Source organism: Ogataea parapolymorpha, chromosome I, assembly GCF_000187245.1.
Source record: "Ogataea parapolymorpha DL-1 chromosome I, whole genome shotgun sequence".
Taxonomy (NCBI): domain Eukaryota; kingdom Fungi; phylum Ascomycota; class Pichiomycetes; order Pichiales; family Pichiaceae; genus Ogataea; species Ogataea parapolymorpha.
The window spans coordinates 523,259-540,362 of NC_027866.1; the positions used below are offsets into that span (position 1 = coordinate 523,259).

A 17,104-nucleotide genomic window follows, 5' to 3' on the forward strand; every position below is an offset into this window, starting at 1 on the left:
ACGATTTTTCTGCGATTTTCTCGTGGCTCATGGCCGGCAACATTGCATTTCTGATTATCGGTACCACCTCGTTTTTCTCGCTTCTTCTCTACACCATGAACACCGTGCTTGCCCAGGAGATGGTGGCTGAGTTTGTGGGAAACGTTATAACTAGAAACTCAGCGCTCAGCGTCACGTTTGACAACGCGATTGTGCCCAATTGGAAAGATGGAAAAATCCAGTTCAATCACTGTGTGGTGAGCAGACGACCACGCAAACGGCACATGTTCCGCAAAAAGGACAAAAGTGCTGAGACAGCTCCTGAGGAAGACCTTGATGACGGCAATTATACCCAATTTGATCTGACAATCGACCAAATCGACATCTCTCTGAGTTTCGGAAAGTGGTTGTCGGGCAAGGGAATAATCGACAACTGCTCTTTGCGTGGTGTGCGTGGCGTGGTGGACAGGACGCACGTTTATTGGAAACCGGGTGATTCTGCTCTAAACTACAAAAATATCCACCGGCCGGGCGACTGGGAGATATCCGATTTCCGCATGCAGGATCTATTGGTGACGATGCATAACCCAAATAACTTTCGCAGTTTTGACATTTCTGTGTACAACTGCGAGCTGCCATTGTTTCGTAAAAACTGGTTATTTTTCGACATTTTGAACGGCAGACACATCAATGGCTGCTACGATGGCGCACTGTTCACCATCGACCGTGTGCAGACCACAGACGATTTCCGTGGGGAGCGGCAGATTGGCGGGGAGGTTGAAGAGTACCGCAAGGCGCCCACGCACCGCTCGCGTCAGGAGATCGACCTCACAAACAAAACTGTCACCAGACTACGGATCGACAACCTTCCCTTGGAGCATCTGAACGGCGGCATGAAGGGCCCGTTTGGGTGGATCCACAAGGGAACAGTGGATATGATTGGAGACGTTATAGTTCCAGAAAACGCATCGACTGAACAAGCTACGCTCAGAGACGTTTTCAAATACTACACCTCCTCGGAAAAAAACGAGAGTTATGACGCTCCATTCATCATGGATTTCTATCTGCGACTCAATAACCCGAAGGCCAGCGTGCCATTGTTCTCGAACGAGCTGTCGTACGTGAACAGCGCGCTGATTCGGCCGATCGTTGGCTACATCAACTCCCGAAAAACTTTCATCCCTATTTATTGCCGCGTTTACAAACAACTTAAGGACTTCGACGGGTCGTGGACCGTCTACGACAGTCTGTTGATGGACGATTTGAGTGTCGGCGTGTACAACAGTTTTGTTGAGTACTTAAGTGACGAGCAGTTCCAGCGCGAAAAGCTGCGCAAGGTGGGGTTCTGGTCGCTGCAGTTCATGATCCAGCTGATTCTATGGAGTCTCAGCGCAGTTTAGCACCAAATGCACACAAATGATCCGGCCGCGCGCTCTTTGCAGATCTCGGCACGGAAGTAGCGCTCTTCCGAGTGCTCTTGGAAACGCAAGATGGGTAATCCCCAGCGACCACTTTGAGCGGGCTCTATTTTTTTCTGATATCAGGGAACGTCCCACATTATGCATGCAAATGCAGAGAAGAAAAAAAGTGCGCCCACCATAGGTGGTGTGTATTAAGCAAACAATGCAGCTTTATGCTTCAGAGGTGATTTACCCAATCACTTCCCAAACCACAGCTAGACAAGAAATGCCAATGTATATAAATTGTTCAGCAAAACCGTTTACTTTTTATCTCCTTTCAAAATGAAGCATGGACCGAAAAATTAGCCATCCAGCCGATAACAGGGGCCACAGCGTCCAAAACCAGTACACGTCCCAGTTTCCCCCGTACCGGGTCGGGCAGAACCAACCCCAGCCACAGCAAATCAGCTACTCTTACAGCCCGTTTCAATACCAACGATCGCCGCAGACGTACTTCCCCCCGCAACCTCCGCTTATCATGGCTCCACAGCCTCCTCCGCCCAAGCCAATCACCGTCCAGACCCATGGAATCTCGCCGCTGGCCTACAAGCTGTCGCAACAATTACCGACGCCGCCTTTCGACAAGCTCGAGCCGTCGCCCGAGTCATTACGTCGGCAGCCGACTCGACGAGCAAAGCGCAAGTCAAAATTTACCAAGGAACAAGACCAGATGATCATCGACCTAAAAAAGGCGGGAAAATCATGGGTTGAGATTGCCGAGCTGGCAAATGTGGGCACTTTTCTGGCCGCACGCAACAGATATCAGGTCCTGATTGGACAGCAGGGCGGCGGCAGTAACGACTGCGGGCCTGAGGACGTGATGGAGTTGCGAAACGTGGTCGACCAAGGCGAGCTGGAAAAAATCCGGTATCTGGTGCGCGAGTTTGAAAAAAGTACTGGGAAGGCTGTCGACCAGAAACAGCTCCGCGAGCTGTTGCGATACTTGTTCTGGAAAAACCCCGGCTTTTTCGATGTGGACGAGGCGTATCTAGAGGAGCTGGTTCGGCTACAATCGAGAAACACTTAAGCCTGCACTGACACCACCGCCTGTTCTCATAATTTTTCTCTCCATGTGGTTGTAATTTTCTGCATGCATAATGCCACATGCGACAGCTCGCCTAAATAGGCAAGAAACAAGCGCGGACATTTAAAAAAACACACACAGCGTCATGTTGGGTCCACAATAGGGCAAGACCGTCGCGTCGACCGTCGCGCTGGGATTTCCACCCCACACAAAGCTGCTACAAATTAAATTAGCTATTAAAAACAACCACTTCTCGTACTTATCGCCTTCCTTTTTTGCGCTCCCCATGTCGGCCTACGCTCTTCTCCTGCTCGAAAACACATATCTCCCAGGAGTCCTTGCTGTCCGCAAGGCCCTCTCCGACACAAAGGCCCAATTCCCGGTGATTCTCCTTTACTCGGCCGAAAACGTCAACAAAGACACAATTGCCTTGTTGACCGCCTCCAAGCTGTTTTCGGACCTCATCAACATTGACGACAATATCCTCGTGTCCAACTCCCCCCACACACTAGAATCTGTCCTTAACCGGCCGGACCTGGCATACACCCTTTCCAAAATTAACCTATGGCGACTGGTAGAGTACTCGAAACTCGTTTATCTCGACGCAGACACTTTGCCCTTGCAAAACCTAGACCATTTGTTTGCGCGCAATTTTGACGCTTCGCAGGTTATGGCGGCGCCCGACTGCGGCTGGCCCGACCTGTTCAATTCCGGATTTATGGTGCTGCAACCGAACATGACTGTATTCCAGGAATTGATGGACCTGTATGAGTCTACAGAGTCGTTTGACGGTGCCGATCAGGGCCTGCTGAACCACTACTTCAACCCAGACCTGTACCACGGTGGCATCTCGCGCTGGCTGCGGCTGCCGTTCATTTACAACTGCACGCTGAACTCGCACTACGAGTACTTCCCGGCTCTGCAGCGCTACTTCCAGGACATCAAGCTTTTTCATTTCATTGGCGCCAAGAAGCCGTGGGATCCGACCTTTGCCAGCCAGTTGCGCAAGGACCCTTCACTGTTCAAGGTCGCAGACAACAAGAACGTTTACCAAATTTGGCATGAGGTCTATGAATCGATCGAGGTAGACGGAAGTTCTCAGACTGAGGCTCTGAAAATCACCGAAAAGTCAGAGCCAGACCGTGTTGAGGCTGTTGAGGCTGTCGAGGCTGTTGAGACTGCGGTGGAACCCCAGCCACAGCCACCTATTGTTCACCACCAATACTACTACAAGGAGCCAGAATCGGAGCCAGAAAAGTACGAGGAGAACCGCGGTGAGGCCTGGAAGCTGAACGAGTCGCGGGGCCCAAACAAATGGGAGGATGCTAGCGAGTCCGAGGAGGAGGATGACACTAGAGAGCTGGACACCAGAGAGCTGGTCCACTCGCTGTCGCAATTGGACGTTGAAAGCCCGCAGGACGACTACGCAAGTACACACCCGATCTTCCCGTGGGAGAAATCTGCCGCCAGACAGAAGCCTACACGCTCGTTCAGTGCAAGAACGTCGCTGCCCTCGTCGCTGACAAAAATCCCGTTCACTGCTGCCTTTGACGACGGCTCGGAGCTCGAAAACTACATTGCCAGCAGAGACCAGGCCGACCGGCCGGAGACGTTGCAGGAGATCAAACAGGACGAACAGCTGGACGAGCAGGAGTCTCAAGAGCTGGAAAAATTAGCACCTTAATTTTATTTATCCTCACTAGAAAAAAACTGCACTTTTAAGACATTTGAGGAATTCCTCCCACCATGGACGGGCCAGCAGGGCCCGGCGCAGTGGCCGGGACAGGGCCCTGCGGCTGGTACTGCGTGTTTCTGGCCCCCACGTTCTCTCTGAGAGCGGTGAGCTGCTTCGTTCTGAAACTCTCGTAGTGGACGTAGGCAGTGGTCTCAATCAGGTCGTGGAGATGTGTTCTGGTCAGGAAGTCTCTCAGATAGACAAACTCACACTGAGTGACGTCCTCGACGTTGATCAGCCCCCACTTGGTTCTTCTCCCGCGAATAACCTCTCCGGAAGGAGTGGTGATGATGTCCTCGGAGCCAATGATGGCAAAAGGCAATAGCGACTGGATGTCGCTGTTCAATTGTCTCTCTTCGGCAGTGAGGCCGTCCTCGCCCAGGCTGAACTCGTACGGATACATTCTGAAGTTGTAGAATTTGAACTGTTCCTGCAGAATGGACTTGAGGTTGGCTCTTTCCTCCAGGGTCAAGGTGTCTGCCTTGGCGATCACTGGCACCACGTTGGCGACCTCTGTCAATTTTCTCAACGCAATGATGTCCAGTTTCTTGAGCCCGTAGTTCGTCGGCTCGATGAAGTAGAGAATGCAGTGGACTCTAGTGTCTTTGATGTATGTTTCTCTAGTGGCGTTCAGTTCTTTTCTGAGATACTGGTTCTGCTGGTCCTTGATGTACTTTAGAATCGGCTCCCAGCACTTTTCGTTGTTCACTTGGTCGCCGAATCCCGGCGTGTCGATCACGTTCAGGGCCAGCTTGACGTTATTCTCCACCAGAGTTTGCGACGTAACCTTGACCTCGCAGGTCTTGTCGACCGGCTCGTAGATCGTTTTTCTGCCGCTCGAGTCAATCACGTGCTGTGCAAACAGCGTGTTGACCAGCGTGCTCTTTCCCAGGCCAGAGTGGCCAACAACCATAACATTCAGCGTGAAGCCCCGTTTAAGAAGTCTGTTTTCGATCTGCGTGGTGATCGTGTCAAATCCAACGTAGGATTTCGGCTGCAGCAGAGAAGCGGCATCGGAGACGCCCTGGAAGTCTGTCATATCAAAGAGTTTAATCGTTAGTTGTTAAATTTGGATCTTATTTACACGCTACTTAGACGCGAAAAACAACAATTTCGCAGCATAACACGCATGCACCTGTACACGCCAGCTTTTTTCCCCTGCCTAAATAAATCGACAATTAAAATATTTTTCCAGTCTCAGAACCTGCTCTCATGTCTCTTGCAATCGCTCATCCGCTGGCCGGTCTCGCCGCCAGACTCGCCCTGCCAGCTGTGCCGGCCCTCTCGAACGCACTGTGGGCCCCAGCAGAGTCGTTCCTCGACCGCCTGCGCAACAAACTGCCTTCCAAACTACTTCCGTCGTTCCTAGACAACGGTCTCGTTTTGGCAGCCCCAAAGAAGAAAACGTCCCACATGAAGCGCCGGCTGCGCCTTTACACGCCGGGAAGCAAGCAGATCAAGCCCAACCACAACCTTAATCGGTGTCCGTCGTGCGGAAACTACAAAAGATCGCATTTCCTGTGCATGTCTTGCTTTTTTGAGATCAAACAGCTATGGAGCGAGCAGGCCGGGAAACCGCCTGTGTACAAGGAGGAGTTTGCCAATCCTGCCGATGAGCGGGTGCTATATCCAAAGACGTATGAGCGTCCGCACGTTAAGAAGCTGCGGCTGAAGGAATACGTCGAGAAACGTCCGAAGCCGCTGCCTGTTGAGAAATAATGTACATAGATCGACGCGTCGAAAAAAATAAATTTGCAAAAAATATATCATGCCAGAGCAGACGACACAGTCTCGTAAACGTCAGAAGACGCCCAAGACGGCGACTTTTCACCCATATGCCATTCCTGCATCCTTGTCATTGCAGGTGGTGAGCCACCCTCTGAAAATACGTCCCGCTGGGAATTTGCTGCTCGCCGGAAAGGAGACGGAAGAAAAGCTGCGTATGTCGATGGGCGACTTTCACAGATTCCCAGAGCAGCTGATCATGGATATTCTTGGATTTCTAGACTCAGCCACTGACTTGGGACATGTGATGTGTGTCTCCCGATTTTTCTACGCCTTTACCAGCTCTGACGAGCTATGGAAGCAGATATATCTTAAGGGAGAGAAGTTTGACCGCTGGCTGGGAAGCTGGAAAGAGAGCGTTCTCAGATGCAAGCAGAGCGCCATAGACTGCAGCATCGTGCACTCAGACTTGCTATTTGTTCCGTATCAAAATTCCCAGGTCGACTATTCCAAGCTTTTCGAAAATATCATAATTACAGAAAACAAGCGCAGACACCAGGTCGTGCCGGCTTCTGCCAATATTCCATACGACCTTTCCATCCCGCGGCTCGACGAGGATACCATGACCCCCTCGCTTTTCTCCTCGCGCTTCCATGACCGCCCATTTATTCTCAAGTCCACCAATCCTGCTCGCTGGCCAGCGTGGACAATAGACACACTCACAGCCCGCTTCCCAGGCACAACTTTCCGCCAGGAGTACGTGCAGTGGCCGCTAAAACTGTACGCCGAGTACTGTGCCAGCAACCAGGACGAAAGCCCGCTGTATCTGTTTGACTGCAACTCCGAGGCCATGAAACAACTCAAGACAGAGTTTGTGTGTCCCGGCGTTTTTTTCCGAGGACATGTTTGACGTATTCACGCGCCACGGCTACTCGTGCCGTCCCGATCACACGTGGCTGATTGTGGGCCCGCACCGGTCTGGCTCGACGTTCCACAAGGACCCCAACAACACGTCTGCGTGGAACACGGTGCTGGACGGCTCGAAGCTGTGGATCATGCTCCCGCCCGACGTGACTCCACCAGGCGTGCACACCAACGAAGACGAGAGCGAGGTGACGTCTCCGCTGGGCCTTGCAGAGTGGGTGCTATCCGGGTTTTTCAATGACACTCTCAAAATTGCCAGAGCAGAGCAGCGCTGCGCCATTGGCATCACATTTCCTGGAGAGTGTCTCCATGTTCCTGCCGGCTGGTGGCACACGGTGATTAACCTGGAGGACACAGTTGCACTGACGGCGAATTTTGTTCCCGAGTGCAAGCTGGAGGAGGTGGCACGGTTTTTCCGCAAGAAGCAGGACCAGATCTCTGGCTTCCATCCGGCGACGGTGCTGGAGTTTGTGAAGCGGTGCGTTGCCGCGGGCGAGATGGACGCCGGGTTGCTCCAGAAAGTCGGCGAGGTCGAGTCGAACGACGATATCGGCGAGTTGGACGTGCAGCTGCCGATCTACGAGATATTCGAGCGACTGCTGCAACTCAACGGAAAGCAGCTGAAACAGCACAGAAATCTGTGGAAGTCGCTTACGCAGCAGAGCACAGGCTTCAAGTTCGCCATGGACATCGAATAGAGCGCTTTCTTTGATATATCTATAGGTTCTTGTCTAGGAGGGCCCGCACGTTTTCGTAAACCCCGAGGAAAATGGCACCCCCGGCGCTGATCCACATGGTTCGCGGGCCGATACCGCGGAGAAAGGCCGTGTAGCCCTCATCGCGGGCAATTTGCCGCGCCAGCTTCCACACACCCACCTTGCCGTGGCTCAGCATGAGCCGTGTCTTGAGCAGGTCGAGCGGCGTGGTTGCTGCCGCAGCCACGCCCCCAGCCACAGACCCGCACACGGCTCCCCTGGCCGGCGAGAGCGCACCGTCTGCGCCCCACAGCGTCTTGAGGTACTCGTATAGCGGGAACTGGATGATTGTGAACGGGATCTCGCGCATGATCGTGGTGCTCCACCCGCGGTAGAGGCCGTTGAGGACACCCTCGCCAGAAACGTTCCCGAGGATGTGGCGCAGTGCCTGTGCAGAGGTGCGGAACTGCATCGACTGGGTCCGCTGTTTGATCACCTCGGCGGGGACTCTCACCATGCAGGCGGCGACTTCTCCGCACGATGCGGCGGCCATGTGTGACACGGCGGCCGGAGTGCCGTTGTTTATGAGGCTGCGTTTAAGAGCGTCGTAGGTGACGAAAAACAGCGACGCAGAAGGAGCAGAGGCCACGACGGCCGACCCGAGCCCCCGATAAAGGCCCCGAAACCCGCCGTTCTTGAGGAACCCGCCGTGCGCCTGGACGCGCGTCTTGATGGTGTCGATCGGGAAAAACGCCAGGTCGGTGGCTGTTCCCGCAGCCCCGCCGCTGACCAGCGAGATGGTAAACTCGTTCATTGAAAAATGATTTTTCGTCGCGTCGGATTTAATCGGTCGGTGTTTTAGTTGGAGGCAAAAAAACATTTTATTTTATCTAATTTAATTTTCAGCACTCTTCATGTACAGGTTCAGGATCGGAGCTGGCGTGAGACGCTTTTCCGTCTCTGCGCTGAGAAGGACATCGTCGAGTGGCGTCAAACAGGCAATGCCCACGTCTGGGGCCCAGCCGCCTCAGGGATCATCAATATCTCTCAAGTCCGCAACAAGAGATCCTTCGGAGTATGGCACAAGACCGATATACTTGGATATGCAGGCAACAACGCCGACAGACCCACGTGTGTTGGACAAAATGCTGGAATTTTATACGGGGCTTTATGGCAACCCGCACTCGTCTACCCACGCCTATGGATGGGAGACCGATAAGGCTGTTGAGGAGGCGCGCGCAAACGTCGCTGCCGTGATCGGCGCAGACCCAAAGGAGATTATTTTCACTTCGGGCGCCACCGAATGTAACAACATGGCTCTGAAGGGCGTGGCTCGGTTCTACGGAAAGAGCAAGAAGCACATCATCACCACCCAGACCGAGCACAAGTGCGTTCTGGACTCCTGCAGACATCTGCAGGATGAGGGCTTCGAGGTGACATATTTGCCGGTCAACTCGGACGGTCTGATCGATTTGGAGCTTTTGGAGAAGTCTATCAGAAAAGATACCTGTTTGGTGTCTGTTATGGCTGTGAATAACGAGATAGGAGTGATCCAGCCTTTGGAGGATATTGGCCGCATCTGTCGCTCGCACAAGGTGTTCTTCCACACCGACGCCGCCCAGGCGTACGGCAAGATACCGATCGACGTCAACAAGTGCAACATTGACCTGATGTCGATCTCGTCACACAAGATATATGGACCTATGGGTGTTGGTGCCACGTACGTGCGAAGACGGCCTAGAGTCAGACTGGACCCAATCATCAACGGCGGAGGCCAAGAGAGAGGTCTGCGGTCCGGAACTTTGGCTCCTCCGCTTGTTTGTGGCTTTGGAGAGGCCGCAAGACTGATGGTGCAAGAGTACGATGCAGACCAGGCCCACATCAAGGCCCTAAGCACGAAGCTGATGGATGCCCTGTTGTCTATGGAGCACACACAATTGAACGGATCCCGCATCCATAGATACCCTGGCTGCGTTAACGTTTCCTTTGCGTACATCGAGGGAGAGTCTCTTTTGATGGCATTGAAGGACATTGCTCTTTCGTCAGGATCCGCCTGCACGTCCGCGTCTCTTGAGCCTTCGTACGTTTTGCATGCTCTGGGCGCCGACGACGCCCTTGCACACTCATCGATCCGGTTCGGCATCGGCAGATTCACCACCGAGGCCGAGGTCGACTACGTGATCCAGGCCCTGACCGAGAGAGTCAAGTTCTTGCGGGAGCTGAGTCCGCTGTGGGAGATGGTCAACGAGGGAATCGACTTGAATTCGATCGAATGGGCAGGACATTGAATTTTATGTAAGTGTTTATATGCAATTTATTCTTCGTCGCTGAGATCTGGGTTTACCACCCGCAAACCTCCCTGGCGGGCACTATTGGGCGGCACCGCGGCTCCAGCAGCAGCGTCCGGCAACGACCCGTCGCTGAACCGTCTCGATGTGCCCGGCATGTCCAGTCTGTCGTCCTCGGACATGAATCCGAACGCGTTGGCTCCGATGCCTGCTGCCGCGCCTCGCGAGCCTGCTGGAGGCTGCAGGGGCGACGACGCCAGAATGCTGGACGCGCGCTTTTCACTGAGGTCGTCTCTTTCGTCGCGCTGGCGTCTGCGCCAAAGCAGGAGCAGGAACAGGAGTCCTAGGAGCAGCAAAGCTCCGACGATCGACCCGACAGCGATTCCGGCCTTCGCGCCCTTGCTGAGCCCCGTGGACCCGTTGTTGGCGCTCGAGGCACTTGAGGACGACGCGGCAGCGGACGCCGAGGTGGCTGTAGCGACAGACTCCGTGATGTAGATAATGGAGGTCTGCGTGTTTCCAGGTGAAACGGAGGTAGTTATCCGGACTGTTTCGGATGAGGATGTGGAGGAAGAAGTGGTTGAAGACGACGAGGAGGTGTGGGAGGTAGAAGAGGACGAAATTGAGCTCGTTGTAGACGAGCTTGTGGACGAAGTTGAGGACGTTGGAGAAGAGCTTGTGGACGATAAGGTGGAGCTCTGTGTGGAGGAACTTTGGGTGGAGGAAGACGATGTGGAGGAGCTGGACCGAGTGGAGCTGGAGGAACTGGAGCTGGAGGAGCTGGAGGAGCTGGAGGAGGAGGTGGAAGTGGCATCGTTTGTGGACGAGTGCGACGATTGCGCCGACGAACTGTCGTCGTCGTCCTCCTCTGACTCGTCAACATACACGGAATAAGAGTTGGTACCACCGCACTTCTCCAGGGGATAGCCCGTACAAGACTTTGTGCACGAGCCGTCGGGGTCGTCCGAAGGCACGTCGTCTCCACAGTAGCAGTCCTGGCCGTTGATCAATGCAGCAACTGCGTGTCCCGAACACTGCTCCGTGCAATGACTGGAGCTCTGCCATGTGTACGAGTCCTTCTTGGTCAGGCCGGAAATGGCATCCGAGCTGTAGCAACCCAAATACGTAAAGTCTGCTAGGACTTGGGTGATCACAAACACAACACCGAATCTCATGTTGACATGGAAAAGCTAAAAAATAAACAATAGAGCGTCGCGTCGAAAAAAATGAAATCTGTGTCAGGTGTGTTTAGGATTTTTGGGGATTATTTAGGAATTATTCGAGATCCTACTTTTTTTTTCTCCCTTATTTAGTTCTTAAGCAGCTTGGCCACCTCCTGCGCAACAGCGTCGCCAACTTCCTGGGTTGAGGAGCTTCCACCCAAATCGCCAGTCATGATGCCCGCATCCAGAACGTTCTTCACAGCCTGCTCGATCGCACGGCCTGCGTCCACCATGTCCAGCAACAGCTTCAGCATCATGGCCGCAGACAAAATTGTGGCCAATGGATTGACCTTGCCCGGACCCAAATCTGGCGCCGAGCCGTGGCAGGGCTCGTAAAGACCAAACGCCTTGTTTGTGTCCGGCAGAGACGCCAACGAGGCAGAAGGCAGCAGACCCAGAGACCCTGGAATCACACTGGCCTCGTCACTGATGATGTCGCCAAACATGTTGTTGGTGACAATGACGCCGTTGAGTTTCGTTGGCGACTTGACCAAAATCATGGCCGCCGAGTCGATCAGCTGGTGCTGCACCGTCAGCTGTGGGAACTCGTTCTTGATGGTCTCCTCAACAGTCTTCCGCCACAAACGCGAGGATGCAAGCACGTTGGCTTTGTCCAGCGACCACAGTGGAAGCGGTGGGTCACTCTGCAGCGCCAAAAAGGCCGCCATTCTCGTGATTCTCTGCACCTCTGGAACAGAATAACTCTCAGTGTCGCTGGCAACTCCGTCGCCGGTATCCTCTTTGCGGTCGCCAAAGTAGATTCCACCAACCAGCTCACGCACAACAACGAAGTCAGTGCCTTTGACGATTTCTGATTTCAGCGGAGACAGCTTCAGAAGAGCGTCGGAAGCAAAACTGCATGGACGCAGGTTGGCGTACAAGTTGAGCTCTTTTCTGATCTTCAACAGACCCTGTTCAGGACGCACGGTGCCAGTCCCCCACTTAGGTCCTCCAACGGCTCCAAGCAGAACGGCATCAGCCTTCTTAGCGGCTTCGAGGGCCTCGTCGGACAATGGCACCCCATAAGCATCGATCGAGGCACCGCCGATCAGGTGCTTGGAAAAGTTGAACTTAACGCCGCTGGCCAACGAGACTGCCTCGAGAACCTTAACGGCCTCCGCAACAACCTCAGGGCCGACGTGATCACCAGGGAGAAGCACAATGTTCTTACTCATGATTGCAAAATGATGGAACTATTTTGCGCCGGTACCGGGAAAAACTGAAAAACCATCGATTTACTCATTCCTGTCTTTTTTTTTCGTATTACCAAACCGCTTACGTACTCACCACTCAGATTTGCTCAGACACAAACTGGTCGATGTCGACCTCATCGAGTGGAGCAGTGGCTGCATTGTTCACCTTTGGCTTCTCCTCTCTGAGCTCGAGACGTTTCAGCTTGCTAAGAGGGCCCCAGCCGTGCACAGGTGGGCTAAGTTTGAACGGATCCAGAAACTTAACACACTGTTTAAACGAGTCGCCCAAAGTGGCAATCTCGTGGATGATATCTTCCACACAGATGATTCCATAGTCTCCGAGGTGCTCTTCAATTAAATTGTTGTCATCCAAGTTCACCTTCTTGGCCGTTCCGTCCTCCACGATACTAGCCGTGGCACGTTTCTGGATCAGGTTTCTGACGGTAGCAAGCGATGGAGTACCAATGGCGATGTACGGACTGGTCAGTCTGAGGAGAGGTTTGACGGCAGCGTTCAACTTGATGAAAGTTCCTGTGTACACGTGCTCTAGACGCAGCAGTTCAAGCACTTTCCTGGCCTTGGAGGGCACTTTGGCACCATGCGGGCCGGGGATGCGGACCACAAACAAAAGACGTTCATCGGACTCTTCCGGCACAGCAGAGCTCCGTTCATGCTGAGACACGCGCTTCACACGGTACTGTTCTCTTTCTGATGCGCGATGTTTAGCAACTAGGGTTTCTGCTCTGATAAACCTTGCCTTTCTCTGCTGTTGTTTGCGTTTTTTCTGTTCCTCGAGCTTCTTACGTGCCTGTTCCTGTTTCTCTATACGGAGTCTGTCAGCATTCTTCCGCTTCTTGAGCAACACCTCTGGGTTGGTGTTCAGTTTAGTCGATTCAGCCATGAATAAAAAAAAAAAATTGTGCAGAAAAATTTATTTGGCAGTGTTCAAATATTTTCAATCAGTACACCATCTCCACCTTGTTTCTGGTCTGGCGTTTCTCAAGCTCAATTTTCTTGGCCAGCGCCACCACCTGGGTCCATTCACGACCAAATACCTCCTTTCCGAATTTTTTCTGTGCCACCAGCTGGCCTGCTTTGCGAACAGCGATTGCCTCGTCCTTATCTAAACGGTCAGCCTTGAGGAGCACTTCATTTAAAGACGGATACAATCCCTTGTAGTCAGGATCCGATGAGTCAGCGAAAAAGAAGCCCGACGGCGTCGCATGCTTGGTTTCAGGTGCCACAACCTCGTCTTTTGCAACAGGCAGCACAATGTCCAGCAGTGGACCAGCACTGGCGTGAACTATAGGAATGGCGCCGTTGAGCATGTACTCGACGACAGAGATACCAAAATGCTCGTTCCACATTACATTGAGTCCATATGCGGCCCGCGACAGGTACTCGTCGACGGTTTTGCGAGGAGCGTTCACCTCAAAAGCAACCAGCGAGGAGATTTCAAGCTGCTCTGCCAACGACTTCAGCTCTCGCACCGTCTCCTCGTCCTGTTTGGACCTTGTTGATCCGACCAACGCCAACTTAAACGGCGCAGCGCTGTGTTTTGCATAACTTGCAAACTCCTTTAGCAAGAGCCTGTGTCTTTTCTCTGGCCGGAACTGCGCCAGGTACAACAAAACACGGTCTTTTTCCCCCAGTGGATCAGCGATCTTGGACCCTTCAATGCCGGTGGGTGGATAAAGGATCTGAGGGCTCGTTTTTGCGCTGCTGCCCCAAATGGCGCGGATATGGTTGCAGGTCCATGTCGAGTTGCACAGGGTGCAGTCAATAAAATTGGCAGCCAACTGGTACAGTTTCATCATCAGGGTCCAATAGACGTACTTGAGCAGGTTGTAGACACTTTTCGAGCTCAGCTTGTTCAGCATGTCAGTCGAGATTAGCGGATAGTGCACGTACGCGACCACGGGAATACGCAAGAGAGCCACCAGCGGATAGCAGAAGGGCAGGCCCTGGGTGTCGATGAACACATCGGGCACGAGTTTTGTCAAACTGCTGAAACACACAAAAATAGAACCCAACGCCTGGCCAATAATTGTGAAGTGTTTCCAGGACCCACCATCAATAAGCCATTTATACCTGTTGTTGAGCTGAATAAAAATTATACGGTCATTGAGGCCGTCTGCAAATAAATCAATTCCGAACGTTGAGCGCACAGATTGCAAAATTGAGCTCACACACACATCGTCCGACGCCGTGAACGTGTATATGGCGACCAGATTCTGTTCTGACTGTTTTAGCGTATAGTACACTGCCTCCCAGAGGACTCGCTCGCCGCCGCCATTGGCGTCGCTGTAGGGGTGGAAGTAGCCAAAGACGAGTCGGCGTTTTGAATTTGGGTCGGCAGGACGCAGACGGTCAACGAAGTCGGGATCGTCTTTGTCGACTCTGGCCAGACGCAATTTTGACGTCGACACAGAGTCTCTGTTGAGTTTCATGGTGGAGTATAGTTGCGGCTTCTGGGCAGCCAGAACCAGTCTTCTACGGAAAGAGCTGTGTTTGATGCCCACGACGGACTCTGGAATCGCCCCTTTTTCGAGGCTGCGTGCGATCGCGTCCCGGTAGTTGTGTGGAGGCACCACGAGAAAGCGAAGAAGAGAGGCGTCGATGCACTTGTAGACGGCCCACACAAGCACCAATGCGCCCAAAAAAGTGCCCAATGCCGTGGAGAGCCCAAATGCGGAGTGCGGCGCAGGATCAGCACCGGTCCCACCGCCGGAAACCTGTCGTATCATCAGTGGTATTTGTCCAGACATAATTTTAATTATTTTTACACTTACATAATCAAATTTAGCTATGCTGCTACATTTGAGTATCTTTTTTCGACTCATCAGACAGCGTCATGTCGCCGATCTTCTCATCCACATAGCCGTTACCCGTCTCGAGAGTCACAAACGAGCTGTTATTGATGTCGATCGGCAGCCGTGGCTTGGCCTGGACTTCAGAGTCCGCGACCGTCGTGGCCTCGGTGGCAGGGTGGTGGTTCTTCGGCAACGACAACACCGTGTTGAGCGAGTGGTGCGCAATTGAACTGCGCGGCGACTGGCCGCGCTTGTAGCTCGACTGGTCGGTGACGCCGGTCAAATTGGTGTCTCTTCTGTTTTTCGAGATCATCGACGAGGACGCCAGCGACGAGAGCCGTTCCTGTTTCTTGCGCTCCCAGCCGATGACAGACCGAGCCTGCGGAGAGGGCAGGCCCGTCACCTTCTTGAGATCATTGTACCAGCTCATCATTTGGTCGTACGACTCGGCTCTGAACACCCAGTTGTGGCCTTTCCGGAGCAGTCCGTTCTGCTTGGCATGTAGAACAAACTTATGGTACGAATTTGGGTTGTGCTCGTCTTTCTTTGAGTGCTCGGCCACCTGGCAGTCCTCCACCGCTAGCGACATGATCGGCACGGGGTCACGTTTGCGGTCGGCAGACTTGAATTCGTGTAAAAACGTCGGGGTCAGCACGTAATAGCCCTTGGAGTAGGACTTGAGATACTTGGACTTTCTCTCCAAGAATCCAGACCGGATCTCGAACGTGAGCGGGTCATTTTGGTGCTGGTAGTGGATCTCGCTCAGATGTCTCATGGGCAGGTTCACGTCGATGAAGTTCTTGGTGTCCTTGGCGACGAACGAGTCCCATTCGAAGCTGGGGTCCTTGGTCAGTAGTCCTGTGTCCAATTTCGAGATCAACCCATCAAAAACGTTCTGTGCCTGCTGGCCAATCAGCTTGGCGTAAACGGTCAATGCCGTCTGGATCTCAATATACACAACTTTCTCCAGCTCTTTGCCCGATCCCTGCAAGTTGTTGAAGGCCTCATGCAAATAGTTTTCCTCGGTCAGCTGCCGTTTGATCAATCTGTTGAGATTGAATCTCAATAAATACGGGTCGTCTTTGGGCGTAAGCAGCTCAGGGTGGTGTTTGGCGGTCTCGACGGCCTTGATGTATGCATTCAGCTCCTGCTTTGTCTCCTGGTGGTATCTGGCCACCTGGTTTTTGAAGTCGCTCTGCAATGACTTAATCTCCTTTATTTTCACAATCAGGTCCCGCTTGAGGTCCTCCAGCCGCGGAATAATAGTGCCGTTGAGCTCCTTGACGGTGGCCTGGGCCAGAAGGGCCGAGTTCGAGTGGTACTGGTATAACACGGTCGGCAGATCCTGAATGCTGCCGTTCCCCAGCGGAAGGAAAAACTTCTCTGCCATCTCGAACTCGTCGTTCGTTTCTGGGTGCGGCTGCTCCTTGTGGCCAAACAGACCCTGGCCGCCTTGCGGGGCCCCCGTGTTGACTTTCACAGGCTGGTAAAATTCGCCGTCAAGGCCCTGGGTCACGAACGGGAAGGTGATGGCGTGATGGAGTCTAATTTGCTGTCTGCTTATTTCCTCGTGCACAGACACTATCTCCTTGAGATAGTGCACAAGACAGCCAATGATGGTGCGCCAGAGACCAAAGCGGGTAGCCAGGATGTCTGTCGGGTTTGCCTCTGTCGGAACCAGCACGGCCAGCGGGTCTGTTGGGTCTCGCTTGGCCATTTCTTTCTGGCGCAGGTTATGCAGCATTTCCTGTGTGGACGACGATTTGGATTGGAAGCTTCTTGTTTGCTCGGCTTGTTTCTGTCTTTGTTCATCCAGCTGTTTGAGCTGGAGCTGGTTTTGTAACAATTGTTGTTCGGATACAAGACTCATGGATCTTATCGTTTCATGGATTAAAACAGATTTCCCGAAATAGAACAATTTTCTGTTTGAGAGGGTAAAACTTCGACGGCCTGCACGCCGTCGCCGACGCGTCGATCTCAGCCTTATCTATCGCATACTTCCCGATGCAGAGTCATAAATCCAGCACTGTGGTGTAGTTTGTTTC

The 17,104-nt window shown here is 53.1% G+C and overlaps 14 protein-coding genes across 14 annotated transcripts; 7 read left to right on the forward strand and 7 right to left on the reverse strand.

Moving 5' to 3' along the window:
* Positions 1 to 29: 29 nt before the first annotated feature.
* On the forward strand, positions 30 to 1,379 carry HPODL_02122 (Mitochondrial inner membrane protein; the record flags this gene model as incomplete). Its single annotated transcript, XM_014081735.1, has 1 exon — positions 30 to 1,379. One exon carries the CDS (start codon positions 30 to 32, stop codon positions 1,377 to 1,379), a length of 1,350 nt encoding a protein of 449 aa, XP_013937210.1.
* Positions 1,380 to 1,917: 538 nt separating this feature from the next.
* HPODL_02123 (uncharacterized protein) lies at positions 1,918 to 2,466 on the forward strand (the record flags this gene model as incomplete). Its single annotated transcript, XM_014081736.1, has 1 exon — positions 1,918 to 2,466. One exon carries the CDS (start codon positions 1,918 to 1,920, stop codon positions 2,464 to 2,466), a length of 549 nt encoding a protein of 182 aa, XP_013937211.1.
* A 283-nt stretch (positions 2,467 to 2,749) lies between these two features.
* Positions 2,750 to 4,147, forward strand: HPODL_02124 (uncharacterized protein; the record flags this gene model as incomplete). Its single annotated transcript, XM_014081737.1, has 1 exon — positions 2,750 to 4,147. The coding sequence occupies one exon, from the start codon at positions 2,750 to 2,752 to the stop codon at positions 4,145 to 4,147; it is 1,398 nt and encodes a 465-aa protein (XP_013937212.1).
* Positions 4,148 to 4,181: 34 nt separating this feature from the next.
* Positions 4,182 to 5,237, reverse strand: HPODL_02125 (Cell division control protein 10; the record flags this gene model as incomplete). The annotated part of the gene is made up of 1 exon (XM_014081738.1): positions 4,182 to 5,237. The coding sequence occupies one exon, from the start codon at positions 5,235 to 5,237 to the stop codon at positions 4,182 to 4,184; it is 1,056 nt and encodes a 351-aa protein (XP_013937213.1).
* A 173-nt stretch (positions 5,238 to 5,410) lies between these two features.
* Positions 5,411 to 5,917, forward strand: HPODL_05092 (putative secreted protein; the record flags this gene model as incomplete). Its single annotated transcript, XM_014081739.1, has 1 exon — positions 5,411 to 5,917. One exon carries the CDS (start codon positions 5,411 to 5,413, stop codon positions 5,915 to 5,917), a length of 507 nt encoding a protein of 168 aa, XP_013937214.1.
* A 49-nt stretch (positions 5,918 to 5,966) lies between these two features.
* Positions 5,967 to 6,833, forward strand: HPODL_05093 (uncharacterized protein; the record flags this gene model as incomplete). The annotated part of the gene is made up of 1 exon (XM_014081740.1): positions 5,967 to 6,833. The coding sequence occupies one exon, from the start codon at positions 5,967 to 5,969 to the stop codon at positions 6,831 to 6,833; it is 867 nt and encodes a 288-aa protein (XP_013937215.1).
* Positions 6,834 to 6,978: 145 nt separating this feature from the next.
* Positions 6,979 to 7,545, forward strand: HPODL_02126 (uncharacterized protein; the record flags this gene model as incomplete). The annotated part of the gene is made up of 1 exon (XM_014081741.1): positions 6,979 to 7,545. One exon carries the CDS (start codon positions 6,979 to 6,981, stop codon positions 7,543 to 7,545), a length of 567 nt encoding a protein of 188 aa, XP_013937216.1.
* Positions 7,546 to 7,564: 19 nt separating this feature from the next.
* Positions 7,565 to 8,356, reverse strand: HPODL_02127 (Mitochondrial carrier protein PET8; the record flags this gene model as incomplete). The annotated part of the gene is made up of 1 exon (XM_014081742.1): positions 7,565 to 8,356. One exon carries the CDS (start codon positions 8,354 to 8,356, stop codon positions 7,565 to 7,567), a length of 792 nt encoding a protein of 263 aa, XP_013937217.1.
* Positions 8,357 to 8,456: 100 nt separating this feature from the next.
* HPODL_02128 (Cysteine desulfurase, mitochondrial) lies at positions 8,457 to 9,830 on the forward strand (the record flags this gene model as incomplete). The annotated part of the gene is made up of 1 exon (XM_014081743.1): positions 8,457 to 9,830. The coding sequence occupies one exon, from the start codon at positions 8,457 to 8,459 to the stop codon at positions 9,828 to 9,830; it is 1,374 nt and encodes a 457-aa protein (XP_013937218.1).
* A 26-nt stretch (positions 9,831 to 9,856) lies between these two features.
* Positions 9,857 to 11,005, reverse strand: HPODL_02129 (putative membrane protein; the record flags this gene model as incomplete). The annotated part of the gene is made up of 1 exon (XM_014081744.1): positions 9,857 to 11,005. The coding sequence occupies one exon, from the start codon at positions 11,003 to 11,005 to the stop codon at positions 9,857 to 9,859; it is 1,149 nt and encodes a 382-aa protein (XP_013937219.1).
* Positions 11,006 to 11,139: 134 nt separating this feature from the next.
* On the reverse strand, positions 11,140 to 12,228 carry HPODL_02130 (3-isopropylmalate dehydrogenase; the record flags this gene model as incomplete). Its single annotated transcript, XM_014081745.1, has 1 exon — positions 11,140 to 12,228. The coding sequence occupies one exon, from the start codon at positions 12,226 to 12,228 to the stop codon at positions 11,140 to 11,142; it is 1,089 nt and encodes a 362-aa protein (XP_013937220.1).
* Positions 12,229 to 12,343: 115 nt separating this feature from the next.
* On the reverse strand, positions 12,344 to 13,147 carry HPODL_02131 (Ribosome biogenesis protein RLP7; the record flags this gene model as incomplete). Its single annotated transcript, XM_014081746.1, has 1 exon — positions 12,344 to 13,147. One exon carries the CDS (start codon positions 13,145 to 13,147, stop codon positions 12,344 to 12,346), a length of 804 nt encoding a protein of 267 aa, XP_013937221.1.
* Positions 13,148 to 13,205: 58 nt separating this feature from the next.
* Positions 13,206 to 15,014, reverse strand: HPODL_02132 (Conserved hypothetical membrane protein; the record flags this gene model as incomplete). The annotated part of the gene is made up of 1 exon (XM_014081747.1): positions 13,206 to 15,014. One exon carries the CDS (start codon positions 15,012 to 15,014, stop codon positions 13,206 to 13,208), a length of 1,809 nt encoding a protein of 602 aa, XP_013937222.1.
* A 46-nt stretch (positions 15,015 to 15,060) lies between these two features.
* On the reverse strand, positions 15,061 to 16,929 carry HPODL_02133 (Phosphoinositide PI4,5P(2) binding protein, forms a complex with Slm2p; the record flags this gene model as incomplete). The annotated part of the gene is made up of 1 exon (XM_014081748.1): positions 15,061 to 16,929. The coding sequence occupies one exon, from the start codon at positions 16,927 to 16,929 to the stop codon at positions 15,061 to 15,063; it is 1,869 nt and encodes a 622-aa protein (XP_013937223.1).
* Positions 16,930 to 17,104: the final 175 nt, after the last annotated feature.